This window comes from Ovis aries, chromosome 3 (assembly GCF_016772045.2).
Source record: "Ovis aries strain OAR_USU_Benz2616 breed Rambouillet chromosome 3, ARS-UI_Ramb_v3.0, whole genome shotgun sequence".
In the NCBI taxonomy this organism is placed as follows: domain Eukaryota; kingdom Metazoa; phylum Chordata; class Mammalia; order Artiodactyla; family Bovidae; genus Ovis; species Ovis aries.
Window position 1 is genome coordinate 175,705,791 of NC_056056.1, and position 19,691 is coordinate 175,725,481.

Sequence of the window (19,691 nt, forward strand, 5' to 3'; positions counted from 1 at the left end):
CAGGACTACTAGTATACTTGTGTAATCTGTGCCCTACTCCAAGAGAACAACGGAGAGCTAAGATCCTGCCCACACTTTGAGCTTCCTAAGCCATGTGTCCTGGCACAGGGCTGTGTGGAGGAAGAGGGCTTTTTTGGTAATTTGACCACCCAGTAGGAACACTGTCTGCAGTTAGCGTGGAGAGGGGCACCTTTTTGCAATTGACTGAAAGGAATCACATATGCTAGCTGAGCCCTCTTTGCAACCCAGTACTTGAAATGATTGTTAGCAATGTTGTCAGCAAAATATCTTCTCTGGGGTCATTTGATAATTAAATGCTATTACATATTAGCTAAAGAGAGTTCTAAGGTTTATATAACATGGGACTACTGCCCATAGTACTATAAATTCGGAAAACATTAGCAAGGCTGAAACTGGGCATAAATGTAGGCTTCTTTAAGTCTTTTTATAAGAGCCTATACTTGTGGCCAAATGTGAACCAGTTCTCAAGGCATTAATTTTTATTTCCAGGAGGGGAATAGCTATGATTCAGACGATTACCTTCAATCCTCATAGTATATGTAGTCTGATGTTAAAAATTCTTGAGAACAAACTTATATAAGATATTTGAAACTCATCTGTATAAAGTCACTAATTCTCTTTGAAACTAAGAATATTAGGCTGGAAGTTAGGAAACCCATACTGTTATTCTTGCTACCCCACTAATTCATTCTGGCCTCATACAAGTAGCTTAACCTTTCTGGCCCTCAATTTCCAAATCTGTAAAATGAAAGAAGTGCACCAAATATAAGGTCTCTTTCAGTTCTAACATTCTGTGACTTTAAAAAGGTAAAAATCTTTTCTAGCCAGATCTTGAACTGCAGTTTAATACACTGATAGAGAAACAGTCCATTTTAAATCACTTAAGCCAAATAACCATATTTTTCATACTCATTCTTGTTTTTCAGAAACTCTGTGAAGGCATATTTAAAGTCCTTTTAAAGGACATCCCAACAACATGTCAAGTGTCCTGCCTGGAAGTTCTCCGCATTCTCTCCAGAGACAAAAAGGTTTTAGTTCCTGTAACAACCAAGGAAAATATGCAGATACTGCTGCGACTAGCCAAGCTAAATGAGTCGGATGATTCTTTGGAGAAGGTGTCAGAGTTCCCAGTTATTGTGGAGTCATTAAAATGTCTTTGTAACATAGTGTTCAACAGTCAGATGGCACAGCAGCTCAGTCTGGAACTTAACCTTGCTGCAAAGCTCTGTAACCTCCTGAGAAAGTGCAAGGACCGAAAGTTTATCAATGACATTAAGTGCTTTGACTTGCGCTTGCTCTTCGTCCTGTCACTTTTGCACACCGACATCAGGTCACAATTGCGCTATGAGCTCCAAGGACTACCGCTGCTAACCCAGATCTTGGAAAGTGCCTTTAGCATCAAGTGGACCGATGAATATGAATCGGCCATAGACCATAATGGACCTCCTCTCTCACCTCAGGAGACAGACTGTGCCATTGAGGCCCTTAAAGCTCTCTTCAATGTGACGGTAGACAGTTGGAAGGTGCATAAAGAGGTAAGGTCAAGAAGAGTATTCTCGTCTGCTTGGAATTTCATTGATTTGGGAGCTGCCTGAAACAAAGGAATGCTAAACAGGGAAATGGAAGAAGTTTCCAATTCCCACATTAATCAGTTATATGACTCAGGATACATTTCTTAACTATTTGTAACTCTTACTCTTTCCATCTGTGTGACACTTATCAGAATAGGGTGAGGATGGACTGCTGTTTTGTAAGGTGCCAAGTATAGTTCCTTTTTGAGTTGTACTATCATGTGTCTCTTTTTTTTTAAGTGCCTCTTTCAGAAACAAGGTTTAAATTATTATAAGAGTTGATGGGAAACAAAATAATAATTCATAAAGGTATAGGCATGTTCATTGCCTCTGTTTTAAAGAAACATTGAGATATTTATGCCAGTTGAAATCAGTCAGTCAGAGTGGATATCTGCTCAGAAGAATAAAAGACACTGTGTTTATCACCTGTCATACCAGTCTCCTGATGTGTTACTCTATCAGAAGTGTAGGATACAGCTAGGATATATGCTGATACACCAGTATAATTACACCAGAATATGGGAAGGTTATTTTAAACCACTTGATTTATTTCTAGACTAAGATCCTTTTCCGTGGCTTGGACCGTCCAGCAACCCAAAGTGAGGCAGATTTGATAGTTTGTATTTGAGTACCACAAGAACAATATGCTGAATGAGAAGATTAGTTTAAGAAAGTCAACTATTTTCAGTGAAGAGGACAAACCTTTTCCCTTGCTTCTACAATCTTAATATTTCACGTTTACCATCACTCTTTAACCTTAAGTAACTCATAAAATATAGTCTCTTACAAAAAGAAAGAAAAGAAGTATTTTGGTGCCAGAGCAAATTATCTTTTTTGACAGTTGACTTTAGGACTTAAGTTAACATTTTCCCGTGTCTATTTGAGGCAGTTCTCACCATGAATAAAGGTCTGTTTTTGCCAGCACCTTACTTTGAAAGGATTATCTCAGTGTGGTGCTATAGGAGCAGTATGCAGGCATCTGAGTTTTAAAGTGCAAATAGGTCTATATTTTGAAACCAAATATTTGAAGATCAGTCCTAACAGCTGTTTTAGATGACTGTAGTATGGTTAGTTTTTCCTGGGACTTGGCAGAAAAAGATGCAGAAAGCCCACATGCTCCATTTGTGCTTTGAAACCAAATATTTGGAAGTATTTAAAATGTTATGTCTCTATGCTTATTTGGTACCTTCTATGGTTATTTTTCTTATACTGTTTGCTTTGGTGTTTTTAAGTTCTCTATTTAGTTGCAAGAGCTTTTCTGAGACTGTTGGTTTGCCATTGTTGGAGGCCCTGTTATTTAAATTGTGTCCAAAATAGTAGCTCAGACCCTTTCAGATTCCTGACAGAAAGGATTTATAGTTCAGCGGCTGCACATCAGCATATGTATGGAATGATGTGTAATAAATAACAGTATACTGAGATTAGCCCTAATTAGTGTGCTTCAGTTATAATTAATAGCAGGGCTGGAAGAGGCTTTAGAAAATGTTGAAGTGGCAAATGCTTACTCTGTATTATAGACTGTTTATTTTTCAAAAGATACATGATAAAGGATCAGTAGTCCTGAAGTGGACATCTCAACAAATCCCTTGTGAGTCATGGATCACTGGATACAACCTTTGTAAAATGTACATAGTTAATATGCCTCTGGGCTATTTTGAAATTATCTGAAGTTGTAAACAGTATTGACAACAGAGTCTTGAGTCTGGAAAAGGTTGGGCTTCCCAGGTGGCCCTTGTGGTAATGCACGAGACTTAAGAGAGCCAGGTTTGATACCTGGGTTAGGAAGATCCCCTGGAGGAGAGCATGGAAACCCACTCCAGTATTCTTGCCTGGAGAATTGGACTACTAGTGGGCTACAGTCCATAGGGTTGCAAAGAATTGGACACGACTGAAGTAACTTTGCACGCACGCATGCATGCATGCATGGGAAAGGTTAATTTAAACCATTTGAGTCTCCATAAGTCTCTAAATTCAAATTTTAGCAAGCATTTAGTCAGTCAACAAATATTTATGAACAATTGCCAGGTATTACCCAGGCATTGTGAAATATATTGGTGAATAGTACTAAAGCAAACTTCAGTTCTATTGGTGAGACAGATAATTAGTAAGCAAATATGTAATTTAGATTGTGTTAAGTGCTAGGAAAGAAACAGTACAATGATGGAGAATATTTACTATAGTTAGAGAAGACCTCTGAAAGTCTCTCCTGAGATCTGAAGACTGAGAATGATTCAGCCTTCTAAAGAATGAGGGGAGGAAACCTTTCTCAGAGATTGAACAGCATGTGAAGAGACACAGAAATCAGAGTATAGAATACTTTTTATTGAGGTGTCTACAACTTGACTATGATGCTTTGGATGTGGCCAACAAAATTGGGATCATCTAAACTGAGTTGGGCTTCCTTGGTGGCTCAGACAGTAAAGAATCTGCCTGCAATGCAGGAGACCTAGGTTTGATTCCTGGGTCAGGAAGATCCTCTGGAGGAGGATGTATTACTGGCAATCCATTCCAGTATTCTTGCCTGGAGAATTCCATGGACAGAGGAGCCTGGTGGGCTATAGTCCATGAGCTCACAGAGTTGGACACAACTGAGAGACTAATACACTACAACTTGGCATAAAGAAAATCTGTAGTAAGGGTGCAGAGAAACTCTTCCTCTTGTCAGGAAGAGTTCATTTACCTGAATTTTAATATCTACTTGATTGTCAGATTAAAGACATCTTTCTCCAGGTGAGCAATCATCTAAAGAATTGCTAATACTTTAAAATACCAACTGAAAAAATAAATAAATAAATAAATAAAATACCAACTGAAATAAAGAGATGGGAAAGCTGACTGTATGGAAGAATCCAACTTTAAAATACATATTTAAAAATAATATTTTCCTTATTCTGAAAGGGAATACTTGCTAAATAATACTTCAAAGATCTAAGGGAAAAAGCATATGAGCAAGAAGAAAGGACAGATTACCTGTAAACCCACCACTCAGAGATAAGCCTTATTTGCATTTTGCTGTATATCTTTCTAATCATTCTTCATTGTATAATATGTAAACATATATATATACTTTTTTTTTAACAAAAATGCAGTCATTTTATCATCTTGCTTTTTTTCTTCTCCACAATAAATGTTCTTGAAGAGTAGTAGATTACGTGATGTGTTCCTTGAAGCTATAAAGTTCCTAGGAGTGACCTCTGAGGTTGAGTGGACAGTGTTTCAGTTTCCCACCCTTTCTTTAAAAAAAAGCACCTTTGATTGTTACTGTTGCTATTGTTATTTTTCTTTAAATTTAGGTTATAACTAGACTTCATTTGGGATATAGAGTTCTGCATCCAAAAAAAATAAATTTTAATAACCACTTTCTTTTCATATTTGTTAAAGATAAATCTTTATGAAAGAACAAAAGTGAAAGTTGCTCAGCCGTGTCCGACTCTTTGTGACCCCATGGGACTATACAGTTCATGGAATTCTCCAGGCCAGAATACTGAAGTGGGTAGCCTTTCCCTTCTCCAGGGGATGTTCCCAACCCAGGGATTGAACCCAGGTCTCCTGCACTGCAGGCGGATTCTTTACCAGCTGAGCCACCAGGGAAGCCCTTATGAAAGAACACTCACAAGTATATGTGTAAAAATACTTATAAGTATTCCTTCATAAGGATCCATCCACCTTTACCAAATGCCCTATGTGTAAGAATTTGGGTTTTTTGCAATTGTTTGCTACTTTAAATAGTAATACAGTGAATTTTCTTACAAAGTCTTTGTAGATAAATTCCTGAAATTCCTGTGCCAAAGGATTTTTCAAAACTTTAGGGTTTTTTGTATGTATCATATGTATTTAAATATATATGTATTACCAAATATTGACCTTCAGAAGAATAGTACTAGTTTATACCTTTCAAAACCTAAGCATTTCACTTTTTAAAATCTTTACCTATTTTACAACTCAGTTGTCACAAAAAAATATGTTTGGTTTTGGTTTTAACTGTTCCAGTAGGTATTTTTATGACTGTTCATTTATAATTCACAAAAACGGAAAATTAAATTTCTTTTGAGGTTTAGCAAATTAGTGGAATTTGTTCATTTTAGATTCATGCCTCAGTGTTACTATCTGGAAGCCAATGCTATCAGTAGAATTTGGAGATTCTTTTCCATTCATTAGGAAATGTAGCTAGCCTTATTTCCACATGTGGTGTCTGTCTGTCTCCCTACCTTCCTCCCTGTCTCTTTCTCTCCCTTTGCTGATAGTAGTGTATTTTAAAAGGTCAAATGGTCAAGTGATTCCTTTTATAGGACCCAAAGTCAATTCTGGAAAAGTTTATGGAAATGATCCTATCTTCTTCCTGTTTTAACCCTTTGCTAAATGTCTTGGCTCATCGAGGAAAGCATGTTATTCTAGAGATCCCTTACTTTTAACATATGTTCCCTTCTGCAGTGTTTCCTAGGTATCCATGCAATGTAGTGAAAAAATACAAGGACAAGCACACATGTTAGAGCCAGACAACCAAGTACAAACAGAGAAGTAGTACAAGTATCTGAGTATTAAAGGATGCTGTTTGAGTGAGATAAGAGAGTGAGTATCTTTAGGAGTCAATCGGAATGTCACATTGTAACAGAAGAGATTGATCCCATAATTATTGTAGAGACTTTGAAGGAAATGTGAAAAAAGTACATGACATTATTTAATTAAAAATAAAGTTTCTCTCTTTTAACTGAATCATTTTTTCAACAAACATTTATTTTGTCCCCAACATATGCAGAGTTTCATATTAGGTACACAATATGCATTATAAAGCATCTTTGCCCTCAGAGAACTAACAGTACAATAGGAAAATCAGACATGTGAACAGATGGATATACATAACTGTTTTGTCCTATTATTTACTCTCTACACTTTCTGTATGTTTGAAAATAAAGAATTACCTCAGAGTACACAGATGCTACAAATGCCATGTATTCTATAGATCTTTGCAGGTATATGTGACCTCACTGTCTTAGTCTTTTTGCTAAGCAATATACCTAGCACAGAATAAATGTTTAGTGAGTATTTGTTTTATGAAAAATAAAATGTGATGCAGTTTGTGCAATCTGCATAAACAGAAATATATAAGAAATAGCCCTAAGTGACAGGGAGGAAAGAAAGTTTATGATACCTTTAAAAATTTCAAAACTATTAAAAAATTTTTTCTGGAAACCTAAAACATTTAATAACATTGTTTAGAGAGCAGATTCTTTTTTGAAGATACAGCACACTATTTTATAGCATTTATATTTCCCTTTGTGAGTTAATTCAAAAAAACATTTATTACTTTATGCCCAGCACCATGTTAGCTGTAAAAGATGTGAAGGTAGAATACTTAATCTTTGCCTATAAGGAGACAGAGATCTTTGAACATAATATAATTTAGGAAGACAAATAACTGAAAAATAGCCTGGGTAAAATATAGGGTGAAATACTACCCAGGGTATAGCTATATTTCCAGGTAAGAGTACATGTTTACGTTTGTGTGTGCGTGTGTGTTTATGTTTCACCTTTGTAGAACTGAAATTTAATTTTCATAGGACTAGTTTCCTAAACCTTCTTGAACTAATTAGAACTACCCTGGGATAACATAGCCTGTTTAGGACTCACTGGTGTGAAGTATTCTCCTTTCAGACTTTTTCTCAGGCCTTGATTAGATCAGTTAAAGCTTTCAGTGAAAAGGTATGAAGATATTGATACCTTTACCAAACAAAAATGAAAATATTACACAGATTGTATAGGAGAAAGCAATGGTACAGTAGTGGAATCTATACATAAGAAGCAAAGTCTATATAAAAAGGTCCCCCCACCAAAAAAAGATTCCAAACAGTTTCATGAGTTTCTACCTCTCTTTTAGTGTCACCTCATTTTGATTTCTTCTATCCCAACAAGCGTGCTTGCTTTTCTCTTTTTTCCTCTTCTCTGTCTTAGGGATTTTTTTTCCTTATCAATCTTTGGCGATAGTAGGATTACAGAAGAGAAAATACTGATGCCCTAAAGATATCAAATCTAAGCTCTTGAAGAAGTAAATGACGGTTTATAAGTTGTTTGTATACTGTTTTGTAAAGAGCAATTATATTTAATCCTTCAAGCATCTATATGAGACAGGAGGAATATTAATCTCATTTGACAAATGAGGACAGTGAAGATCAAAGAGTTTATGTAGTCACACAGCAGAATAACCGATAGTAGGAAATCATGTCCACTTAACCTTTGTTAAGTAAGACATCTTAAATGATAGATCTTATTCAACAAATATTTATTGAGCCATAGACAAATAATAGGATAAAAAGTCTAGAAACAAACATATACATATATAGTCAACTGAGTTATGATACAGGAAACACTGAAGTGCAGTGGGAAAAGGTGGGTTTTTTAATCAATTAAAAATGAATTTAGGGATTTCCCTGGTAGTCCAATGGTTAAGAATCTGCTTGCCAGTGCAGGGGACACAGGTTTGATCCCTGGCCTAGCAAGATTCCACGTGCCACAGGGCAACTAAGCCATGGGCCACAACTCCTGATCCCACACCCTGGAGCCAACAAGCCACAACTATTGAGCCTGTGTTATGCCTAGAGGCCATGCTCGCAACAAGAGAAGCCTCTGCAATGAGACGCCCACACACCACAACTAGAGAGGAGCCCCTGCTCATTGTAACTAGCGAAAGCCCACATGTAGCAACAAAGACGCAGCACAGCCAAAACTACATAAATAAATTTAAATCTCTACCTTATACCATACAGAAAAAATTTGTGATGGGTAAGAGATTTTAAAATGTAAAAGGTAAAGTAATAAAAGCTTTTGGAAAAAAGCAGAAGATTATCTTCATGACTCTATTTTAAATAAATCAAGCATTTCTTAAATACGAAAGATTTTTAAAATAGTACAAAATAAAGATCAAGCCATAAAGGAAAAATTGACAAATTTGCTTTCATTAAAATGAGTTCATCAAGAGAAAAAGGTAAAAAAACCAAGCTACCAAATGGGAAATTCTATTTGTAATACATACATGCAATAGGTACTCTATCTAGAATGCTTTAAAGAAGTTCTACAAAGAGTGTCAATCAACCCAATGGGAAAATATGCGAAAGGCTTGAACAGGCACCTCATAAAAGAGCTATACAAATGACTTACAGACATAAGAAAAAAATGTGTTCAACATTATCGGTCATTGGGAAAATGCATAATAAAACCTCTGTATGGCAAATTTAAAAGGCTGACAATACCAAGTGTTGGCACAGCTGTAGAACACACTGATAGACGTGTAAGCTGGTATAAACACTTTGAAACACTGTTTTGTGGAACCTCCTAAAGTGTGTCTTATGTATATGACCCAGCGTACCAAATGGCATGTAAGAAAGTATGTACATGTTCATAGCAGCACTCTTCAGTATAGCCCACGTGTCCAGCAAGAGTAGGATGGATATGTGAATTATAATATATTCAGCAGTGACTTCCTAACCTAGCTATGAGGAAACAGATTGTTTTCCCTAGATGTCAGAATGGAACTCTTGTAATACAGTATTACACAACAATGTCAGACTGCTTGAAAAGTTTCTAAATGTTCAAATGTACCTTCTGTACTCATGGCATTGCAGATCAGTGGCAAACAGTGCAGACCAGCACTTCAAATAACTAATCTCAAGTAATGAAAATCAACAAACTACAACTGCACAGAGCAAAGTGGATGAATCCCACAACCAGATGCAGAAAGGTCTTTATTTTATGATTCCCTTCATATAAAATTCATGACAACAAAAATCACTCACCTATGATGTTATTTGTTAGAATTATAATTGAAGAGCTAGAGATCTATCATTTGAAGAGGTCATGAGGGCAGTTCTGAGGTTCTCAGTCCTGGCATTGCTTTGTTTTCATGCTGGTTGTATGGACGTGCTCATTTTGTGAAAGTTTATCTAGCTGTACACTTAGGATTTGAGCACTTTTTAATGTTTTATTTACATTAAAATTATTGAACATTTATTAAACAGATGCCTTCTAAACCTGTGAAGGTAATAGATGAATGGAGAAAACAATGCCTATGTAAGTATATAAACAAATGTGAAATTACAGATTATGATTCCCTGAAAGAAATCATAACAAGATACAGTGAAAGAGAATAATAAAAGAAGGAATTGAAGCTCCAAGAAGGGGCTTCTCTGAGACCTGGAGGATGAAAAGGAATCAGCGATAACCAAGGCAAAAACTCTAGGGACTTCAGTAGTTATTTTGAGTAAAGAAATAGAATTTAGTGTATTTACAGTAAAAGAGGATATGCAGACATAAGGTACAACCTGGGAATTGGTGTCACAAAGATTGGGACAGGAGGAGAAGGGATGGAAAGAAGTAGGATTTTCACTTGCAGTTGCAGAAGTGAAAAGACTAGTGGAAAGACCAGCATGGAGTTTTGCAAGAGGCTTGTCAACATCAGCATGAGAAGAGAATGATGTGATATTTAAAATAAAGAAAAATCTAGTGTTAAAGGAAGTGTATTCCTAGTTAATTATCCAAACCAAAGAAAATATGATCTTTTTAAGAGTTAACTGCTGTGGTTAGTTGCTCAGTCGTGTCCGACTCTTTGCAACCCCATGGACTATAGCCCACCAGGCTCCTCTGTTCATGGGGATTCTCCAGGTAAGAATACTGGAGTGGGTTGCCATGCCCTCCTCCAGGGGATCTTCCCAACTTAGGGATCAAACTCAGGTCTCCTGCATTGCAGGCGGATTCTTTATCATCTGAGCCACCAGGGAAGCCCAAGATTTAAGTAATAGATGAATTTCACGTGCATTTCAGTGTGCTTCATGTAATGTGATGTATGTAAAAGTAATTTGCATATTAGAGAATTTTGATTCAGACATTTGAAGATGGATGGCAGGTAGAACAGCATTCATTCCAAACCCTTAGCATTTCTAGCATTCCACTGGTCCCTCCTCCCCAGCACACAATAATTTCCTTATCACTCATTTCAGCTCTATCAGTCTTCCCTTTTGATTTCTTCCTACCTCATCCTTCCCCCTCACCCTCAAATGTTTCATTGAAAGTACTAAGCATTTTCATGTATGTCAGCTTCTTTAATCCTTTTGTAACCCCAGCAGTCTCATGTTTGTGGAGCTGCATAGAGGAAACTTTGGCTCAGAGAAGCTATATGACTTGCCTAAAGTCACAACCTATACTCTTGACTCTATGTGCAATGCTTTTTCTCTCATGCCATTGAGACCTTCATCTTTTCCAAATTAGCACGTGGTAATGTTATTTCCACTCCAGTGTTCTTGCCTGGAGAATCCCAGGGACGGGGGAGCCTGGTGGGCTGCCCTCTATGGGGTTGCACAGAGTCGGACACGACTGAAGCAACTTAGCAGCAGCAGCAAGCAGCAGTGTTATTTGAAAATATTGAAATATGAAATATTTGAAATATTGAGATATTCAAAATATTACATTATGAGTAATGCAACTGTGCTGTTTTTTGTTAGATTTTACAAAAGACATCTTTCTGGAAGTGCTAAGTTGTATATAGGGATATAAGATGTTGTTCAGTCATTAAGTCATGTCCAGCTCTTCACAACCCCATGGACTGCAGCGCGCCAGGCTTCCCTGTCCCTCATCATCTCCCGGAGTTTGCCCAAGTTCATGTCCATTGAATCAGTGCTGCCATCCCAACCATCTCATCCTCTGTCACCCTCTTCTCCTTCTGCCTTCAAGCATTCCCAGAAACAGGGTCTTTTCCATTAAGTCGGCTCTTCACATCAGGTGGCCAAAGTATTGGAGCTTCAACTTCAGCATCAGTCCATATATGTATAGTGACCATATTTCACTTTACATAGACTTGGAATCAATTATATATATATACACAAACAAAACTTTAAAGCTTTTAATAGCTTTTGAAGTAATTGGAAACTTCCTAAAATGTAACATATCTGCTGCTAAGTCACTTCAGTCATGTCCGACTCTGTGTGACCCCATAGACGGCAGCCCACCAGGCTCCCCCATCCCTGGGATTCTCCAGGCAAGAACACTGGAGTGGGTTGCCATTTCCTTCTCCAGTGCATGAAAGTGAAAAGTGAAAGGAAAGTTGCTCAGTCGTGTCCGACTCTACGCGACCCCATGGACCAAGGAGCCTTGTAGGCTGAGGTCCATGGGATTTTCCATATCTAGGATCTGATTATAGTAGATAATTATCACTAATTTCACATGTCTTCTTAATTACTAAAAATCTGGAATAAGAAAGGTACGACCTTGATGCAGATGGTTAAAAAAAATTGTAGTGGCCCAAGATCTCACTAAAAATAAAGAGGTAAACCAAATGATTATTCAGAGCTTAGCTTATTTCCTATTATTTGCCTTGCCTCTGACAGGTGAAAGTTGCTCAGTCGTGTCCGACTCTTTGCAACCCCATGGACTGTATGGTCCATGGAATTCTCTAGGCCAGAATACTGGAGCGGGTAGCCTTTCCTTTCTTCAGGGGATCTTCCCAACCCAGGGATTGAACCCAGGTCTTCCGCATTGCAGGCAGATTCTTTATCAGCTGAGCCACAAGGGAAGCCCAAGAATACTGAAGTGGGTAGCCTATTCCTTCTCTAGTGATCTTCCTCACCCAGGAATCAAACCGAGGTCTCCTATATTTCAGGCAGATTCTTTACCAACTGTGCTATCTGACTATCTACATGTCTTTAACACCACTGAAAGTGAAAGTGAAGTCACTCAGTTGTGTCCCACTCTTTGCGACCCCATGGACTGTAGACTACCAGGCTCCTTCGTCCATGGGATTTTCCAGACAAGAATACTGGAGTGGGTTGCCATTTCCTTCTCCAGGAGATCTTCCCAACCCAGGGATTGAACCCAGGTCTCCTGCATTGCAGGCAGACACTTTACCATCTCAGCCACCAAATACCACTACCAATGAGTAAACATTAGGAAAATAGGAGATTAAACTCAGATTGCTTGTTTTTCATCACTTGCTTGTCACTTTGGAGAGCCTAGGAGCAAGATTGGGAGGAACTAGGAGATTAAGAAGATTCATTAAAATGAAGTAGATAGATTAGTAGATTTTAATCCATTGTCTTTGAAACTTAAGAGATAAGGTATTTTTACTGAGAACCCACAACCTGCTTCTGAAATATCAGATAGTATTATATGTGTTTGAATTTTTACACTGACTTGTAAACTGGAACAGTATATTATCCAACAAAAGAATCTAGACTTTGTGGAAATGGAAAAGATCCCTAGTTGCACTGAATCTTGTCATCAGGTAAAACAGAGTAGGTAATATATGGATCTGATCATGTTTTTCTTTGACTGACACATCATAAGGGAGAGGCCAGATCAACAATTTCTGGTTTCAGCCATTTCTGGCAGTAGCTGTAGCTGTCCATATGAGATGACTGTTCACTTAGTGTTACCTTGGAAATTATTCCTGGAACATCCTAGTGTCTATTATGTACGCATGAGAATAAGTGTTTTGGGGGTCTGATATGCCATAGGATGACTCCCAGGAATGTGGTAATGTACCAGACTCTTTGCTAAGGCATTCTTTCAATCTCCAATTTTTTTTCTGTTTTATTTGCCATAGAGTGAGTCTCATCAGTTTCGTGTCATGGCAGCTGTCCTTCGTCACTGTTTACTAATCGTAGGTCCAACTGAAGACAAAACAGAAGAGCTACACAGGTAGGTAGCCTCTATTGATATCTCAGTGAAAGACATAATCAGTTCTTATTGTTTTTATGCATTTGATTTTAATTGTTATAAACACAAGAAAGTGGAAATATTATAGTAAATCAGGTAGCCAGTTGGTTGAAAATCATTACTGTGCCCTGATGAGAAATTTTCATTCTGTTTCCTTTGACTTTGTTATATTGAGCCCCTCAGCAAGAGAAGAGAATTTGGCATTTGTTGCATTCAACAGTAAAACCCAGAACAACAATAATAATATCACATAGTTATTGAATACTGTGTATAGCATTATGTTGAGTGCTTTATAAAGACTAACCTCTCTTAATCATCACACCAATCTTATGAGGTAGGTACTATTTTTCCCTTTCAATACGTGATGAAACTGAGTCATAGAAAAATCAAGCAGTTTCTCTGAGATTGCATATAAGTGAAAGAGCTTGGGGTTGAACCCTGATTTTAATTACTACACTTAAACTAATACTATATTTTCATTGTAAGAGGGTTTATCATAAAGTATATCTTAAGCAATGTTAATCAGATTTTTAAAACTTATTATAAGAATTGGGTCACAGTCTCAAGTATCATCAATATATAAAAAAATAGTTCAAGTTTTGTGACTTGCCCACGAGAGCTATTATGGACTGCTGTTAAAAGTTATCATTCTCTGAGAACAACTGAAGAAGTACTAATGCATTTTTCCAGTTCTCTTACTTTCTATTTTATGTCAGATTAGTAGTAACAGCACTTCTTACTTTAACATGAGATTGTCTATGGTGCTTTATTCTATAAGAACACAAATGACATTTTAAACAATTCAAATAAATTCAAATTTGTAAACTTTGGCATTAAATCTCCTTTAAAAACAATTTAAAACTGGGTTCTTCTAATAGTAGAAATTATCTTTAGAAATTATCCAAAACATACATTATATTTACAGTATATACAGCACATACAGTATATCCAAAATATATGGTATATCCAAAATATAGCTTAAGTAAAACTGTATAGAAATACAGCCAGAGTGTAAAATATACCCTTGTTATTTTTCAGTCATATCCATATTATTTTAGTTATGATTGGCAGTTTATCATTTGATATTGTACTCAGTTTGTTGGTAGGTTACCTTATGTACTCTGCCCTGCAGGCCTTCAAAAAATTGTTTTCTTCACAATTAAAAAGTATACTTTTTTCTGTAGCTACAGATCAAAAGTTCCTTTAAATATCTAGAACTGTGTCTTTAAAAATAATCAGATTAACTGCAGTAGCTCAAATCCTTTAAAAAAGATTTTATTGAGCATTTTTATCTCACTAATTTTTTCATAACAAGAAACACTGGAAACCTAGATATTAAAGCTAAAAGAAAATGGGTTTATAAGCCCAGGTATAAATTTCTTTATTTTGGAAATCTGATATCACAAGTTAAATGACATTCATACAAGGATATGAGAAGAAAGTGTTTTGATGGCAGTTGTTAACACTAGTCACAAAAACATTGCTAAGAATTTCTCTGAAAAGTGAATTTAATATTTTAAAACAGTACCCAGTATTCATCAAAAGAGAGCAAAACTGTATAGAGGTTTTAACAAGAAAAGATTTTTTTTAAGTAATCTGATATCTTTATTTCTGATATTTGCTTTAAATACTTATTTTTCTTAAATTTAAAAAAAATTTTTCTTTAAATTTATTTTTATCTTATAAGTTGCTCTGATAAATTATGTGTTAGTTCTACTATAAATAAAAAGGAATATCCCTAGGGCCACAGACAGATTTATATGTATTTCTAAAAGGCTTTCTTGGGAGATTGAGGTTGCTGCTGACATGACAGTTTATCTGGACTGGCCTTGCATGTCCCTTTAATCAGAATTAAAGTGATTAGTATCATTAGAGCAGTAGTAACTCTAAGCTAATCTATTTAAATGCAGAAAAACTGTACCAGCCTCAAAGGGTTATTTTAAGAACCTTATTAGAATTGTAATATCTACTAAATTCTGCCCAGTTGTAGTGGCTCTGAAAACTTATGTGTGTGGTTAAAAGCATCATTTTAAAGATAATCAGAATGTTTCATATTTCAACACCTCATTCCATTTTTTACCTTTATTTTGTAAATTTGTTTTTGCTTTTTTTTTTTAAGAGGAAAAAATGTAAGGAAATAAGTAAACCTAGATAGTGTGGTGGATGGATATGCATTGTCATCAAACTCAAAGGATTGTAATAGTGATTAAATGAGAGCAATTAGTAAAGCCATCCATCCCTGGTATGGAGTGAATTCTCAGAAAATGGGGAGAAGCTGCTCCTGCCAGCACCACAACCCTATTGCCACTGCTGCTTCTGTTACTGTTATTATAATGAGCATATTGGCTTTGAGATCCAATATTTCGTTCTAAATCTCTTCTTTAAAGTTTCTTCAATTTTGATATTTTGTTTAGAAAGCTGTTTCTTTATATATATTGTGATTGTGTAGTGAAATCTCTTTTCTGTTAATCTAAGATTTTATCAAGCCAGATGCTTGGCAGGCATGTCAGGAACCTGCTAAGGTGCTCTAGGAGACAAATGAGTAAAAATATGGCTTAGCAGCAGCTTTTTCTGATATGTTGTCTCTGTAAGACAGTGCCTTTCTTTTTCCCCCTAGAGAAATCAGGAGGACATGGACATAGAGATAAAATGAGTTAGCTGACAAAGACAACTGACCTTGACATAAACTTTATTACCACTAATCAGAATTTTATATACTTTCTAAAATCTATATGTTCTATTTCATTTCCTTCTGTCTTTATTTATGGTAAAAAGTAAATTGTTGGTATGATCCACCTTTGCGGCTCCATTAAAGGACACCCTAATTCTGTCTATCTCTGCTATCTGCTTGAGAGTATTTTCAGCCCTCTTGTCCATAATCAGTAAGTGTATGCTAAACACTTAGCCAAAAAAAAAAAAAGAGTTGCTTGTGGATGTGGTTGTGGTTTTGTTTTATTTTGGAGAGAAGGGGGAAGATGGGGATGGCCTGTATGCTAGAGAAGAAAGGAGAGAGAAGGACCAGATCTGATTTAATTTCCTTCAGCTTCTCACCCTAATTCTTTCACTCAACACATTGGCATCTACAAAGATTTCTTTTTTTGTATCCAAAAGTACCAGTGTGTATTTAAAAAGTACTTGCTTCCTTGCTTTTTTTGTTGTTCTTTGTTTAGACCAATTCATTTTATCTCACATATTTAAGGGGACAGTTCAGCACCTAATGACACCTCATTACAATGCTAAGTATAATGTCTTTTTCCCCCAGCTTTACTGAGTCATAATTGACATATAACATTATGTACATTTAAGGGGTATAGTGTGTTGATTTGATACACATATTACAAATATAAAATGTTAAAAAATAAGCATAATGTCTCACACATGGCAGACTTTTTTTTTTTTCTTTTTCTGCCTTTTTATTCTTTTTTTTTTTTTTTAGTTTTTTATTTTTTAAAAGACTTTTGATAAATGTTTGAAAATTGGAACATTTCATTTGATTTATATTTATAAACTGAGTACTTACTGTGTGTTAGATACTATGTTGAGCTCTAGAGGCGACAAAGAAAAAGAGAGTATGATCTTTGTTCTCCAAGGCTCACCAACTAAGTTGATGAGTTGTAGTTTTGAATAGGGTAATCTGGGCAGACCTCACCTAGATGGTATTTCAGCAGAGACTTAAAGGAAGTGAGGGAATGAGTGAGCCCTTTGACTGTGTGGGGAAAGAGCGGTCCAGGAAATAGCACAGAAGCAAAGGCCCAAGGGCAGGAGCAGTGGCAGGTGTGAAGAACTGCCAAGAAGTTTGTGGCTAAACCACCATGCACATGTCTCTTTACCCTCTTGAATTTTACTCTCAGAGCATTTATTGCCTTCTACTCAGTTAGCTTGTTTTGACTGATCTCTACATGCTAGAAAATAAGCTCCAGAAGGGGAGGGATTTACCTCTGTTTTCTTCATAATACCTGTCTAAAAATGCCTGGCATAAGTAATTAATAATTACTGAACTGAGTTAGATTAAGGTAAACTTAGGTATTTACCTCTGAAAATCTTTTGAAGATCTTGAGATTCATATAAGTAGATTTTCCAGCCATGAAAAAATGTATGTGAGCTCCCAATATCCAGAAGATACATTTGACCAGGAAAGTTTGCTAACAGCTGTAGGTCTGCTTATACTGTTATCATGCTCCTCAGTGTCATCTGGTATTAAATTATGTTTAGCCCAGCAATTGATACAGGACTGGATTTCAGATTGCCTTCCTTCTCCCACAACTAACTAGATTTTAATCAGAGCATTAAGGAGCTCTAAATAGGCCCTTGCTTTTGAATCTGCATATCAGGAGGGGGCTGGGAGCTTGAGTGGGAGGATGTCATGTCCCAGTGATTAATGATCTCTAGGAGGCTGAAAAGGGGAGAGTAATATACACAGTATTTCTACCCCCTGGAGTAGGAATGCAAACACCATTGTGCAGATTTGTGCATAGTCACTGACTTCCTGGTAGCTGGAGAATTTCATACACTCTTCTACCACAAATAAAACTGTCAGAGAAGTGACAACTCAAAAAGCTGGCTTTCCTTACTTAAAAAGAATAGCTCGGACACAGTGAGCCAGAAAATTAATTTTGTAGTTGTTTGGTAACCCAGTTGTTCAATAAGAAACGAGAAAATGGAACCTTTTCTTGAAAAGTCTAAAACCTCCAAATATTTGTTAACTCAAACTCTACATTTGATTTTTTAAATTTACCAAATTCCTAGAAACTGCCAATTTTAGATGAATTTAGAGGGAAGCAGTACTTTATAATGTAATGCATCACCTTAAATATTTCAGTGTGGTCTCTGTGTTAGATTCCAGCCTATTGCCCTCTGTGTTGAAAAAATACTGGTAACATTTCAAAATTGATTTTACAGTTTTAGGAATTAATTAAGAAGAGTTCTATTTTTTTTCTTTTACCCCCAGTAAATCTATGATATCTAATAATAGTTCCCAAATGCTTAAGTTAGGAGCACAATATTTTTATCTATAGATAATTATCTACAGATAATTGCAAAAATTTTAAAAGGAAAGTTTGAGGGAAAACTGTGGTATTTCAGCCAATTGTGATCTTTTACAAATAACCAAAAAGGGACTTTGTTTAATACTAGTAACAGTGATAGCAGCAGCAGCAGCTGTAGTAGGTTCTTTGTAGGTAGAACCAAATAACTTGTATTTTACCAGGAACCATTCATTCATAGGACTTGTTAAATTATTTTTCTTCTTGGTTTTGATTTTTTTTATATTTCCCATAATGTAAAAAGAAAGAAAAGAAATACTCATTCTTAGGGAAATGCAGCCACACTTCAGGATAGAGGAGAGAAAATATTTTGTATTTTATTTCTATTTTGTTGTTTATTTTTTATTTCTGAGGGTGTCACTATAATCTAAATTAAAAGAAACTACTGTGGCCTAAGTTAAGACTGCATCAGTTAGATTAAGACTTGAATTTGGTTTCCAAGTGGTTAGACTTTTAAATTGCATTTGCAAGAGTTTATTTTTAGTCAGGATGTGGTTATTTTTAGATCTGCTTCTCTGTCATTAGGAAATGTAATGCCTGTCTCTCCATTGTTGTTTATCAGGAAGTTCTGAGGCACAGGCTTTTAAGATCCAGTTAGCACAGAACACCACCTCTCCTTTTAAATGAAAAAATATGAAATAATACATGAAGGAAAATATATTAAGTAAGAGCATGTCTCATTTTTAAATTGTTAATGTCATTTTAATCTCTTACACACTGAGAAGCAGAACAAAATTTTTAGGAAATACCAAAAAATACAAGGTTTGGGTTCCCCCTACTGGTGTACATACTAGGCTTGTGATTTCATTAATACACAGTAAGAAAGGCCTAGGGGGATGAAGATTTGAAATAGCTATATTGGCCTCTTTTAAAGAAATCTGGGCATAAGAGAGGGAGAAAAAGCACCGTTTACCATTTTCTGGAAATGTCTTACGAAAAAGGGGATGACCTAAAAATTGTATTTCTACATCTAGAAAGGACAAAACTTAATCCTGCAATATTTGGTTTTTAATGCTGTTGCCTCCGTGATAAGCTGCTTATATACAGTGCTTCTCAAATGCTTTATGTTGTAATCTAAGGAATAATATAACACCAGTGAATCCACAAAAGGATTTAAAACCCCAAGGAAAAACTGCAAGACTAGTATTGTATCATAATGAAATTAAAGAGCTAGTGTTAAAGCTCACTAATTCCTATTTTAGCATTTCAGAAAGTGACATGACATCATGTGATTGTGTATGTCCATTTAACATCTGTTCTTTCTAATTTGCCATGTGTGTATTTGAAACAATTCTTTTTATTTTTTGTCTCTTTGTCAGTAAATGCCAAATAATATTAAAGGCTCATTTTGAAAAAGAAG

General features: G+C 36.0%; 1 protein-coding gene across 11 annotated transcripts in view; it reads left to right on the plus strand.

The window, feature by feature from the left end:
- RIC8B (RIC8 guanine nucleotide exchange factor B) overlaps nucleotides 1-19,691 on the plus strand; it is a 102,090-nt gene that overhangs the window by 36,979 nt on the left and 45,420 nt on the right. For all 11 annotated transcript variants that reach the window (XR_009599970.1, XR_009599971.1, XM_042247173.2 and 8 more), the window contains 2 exons: nucleotides 948-1,556; nucleotides 13,177-13,271. Coding sequence is in view for 9 of the 11 variants with exons in the window: in XM_042247173.2 (XP_042103107.1) it covers nucleotides 948-1,556; nucleotides 13,177-13,271 (704 nt within the window). In the remaining 2 variants the exon portion in view is untranslated. The remainder of the gene's footprint in view (nucleotides 1-947; nucleotides 1,557-13,176; nucleotides 13,272-19,691) is intronic.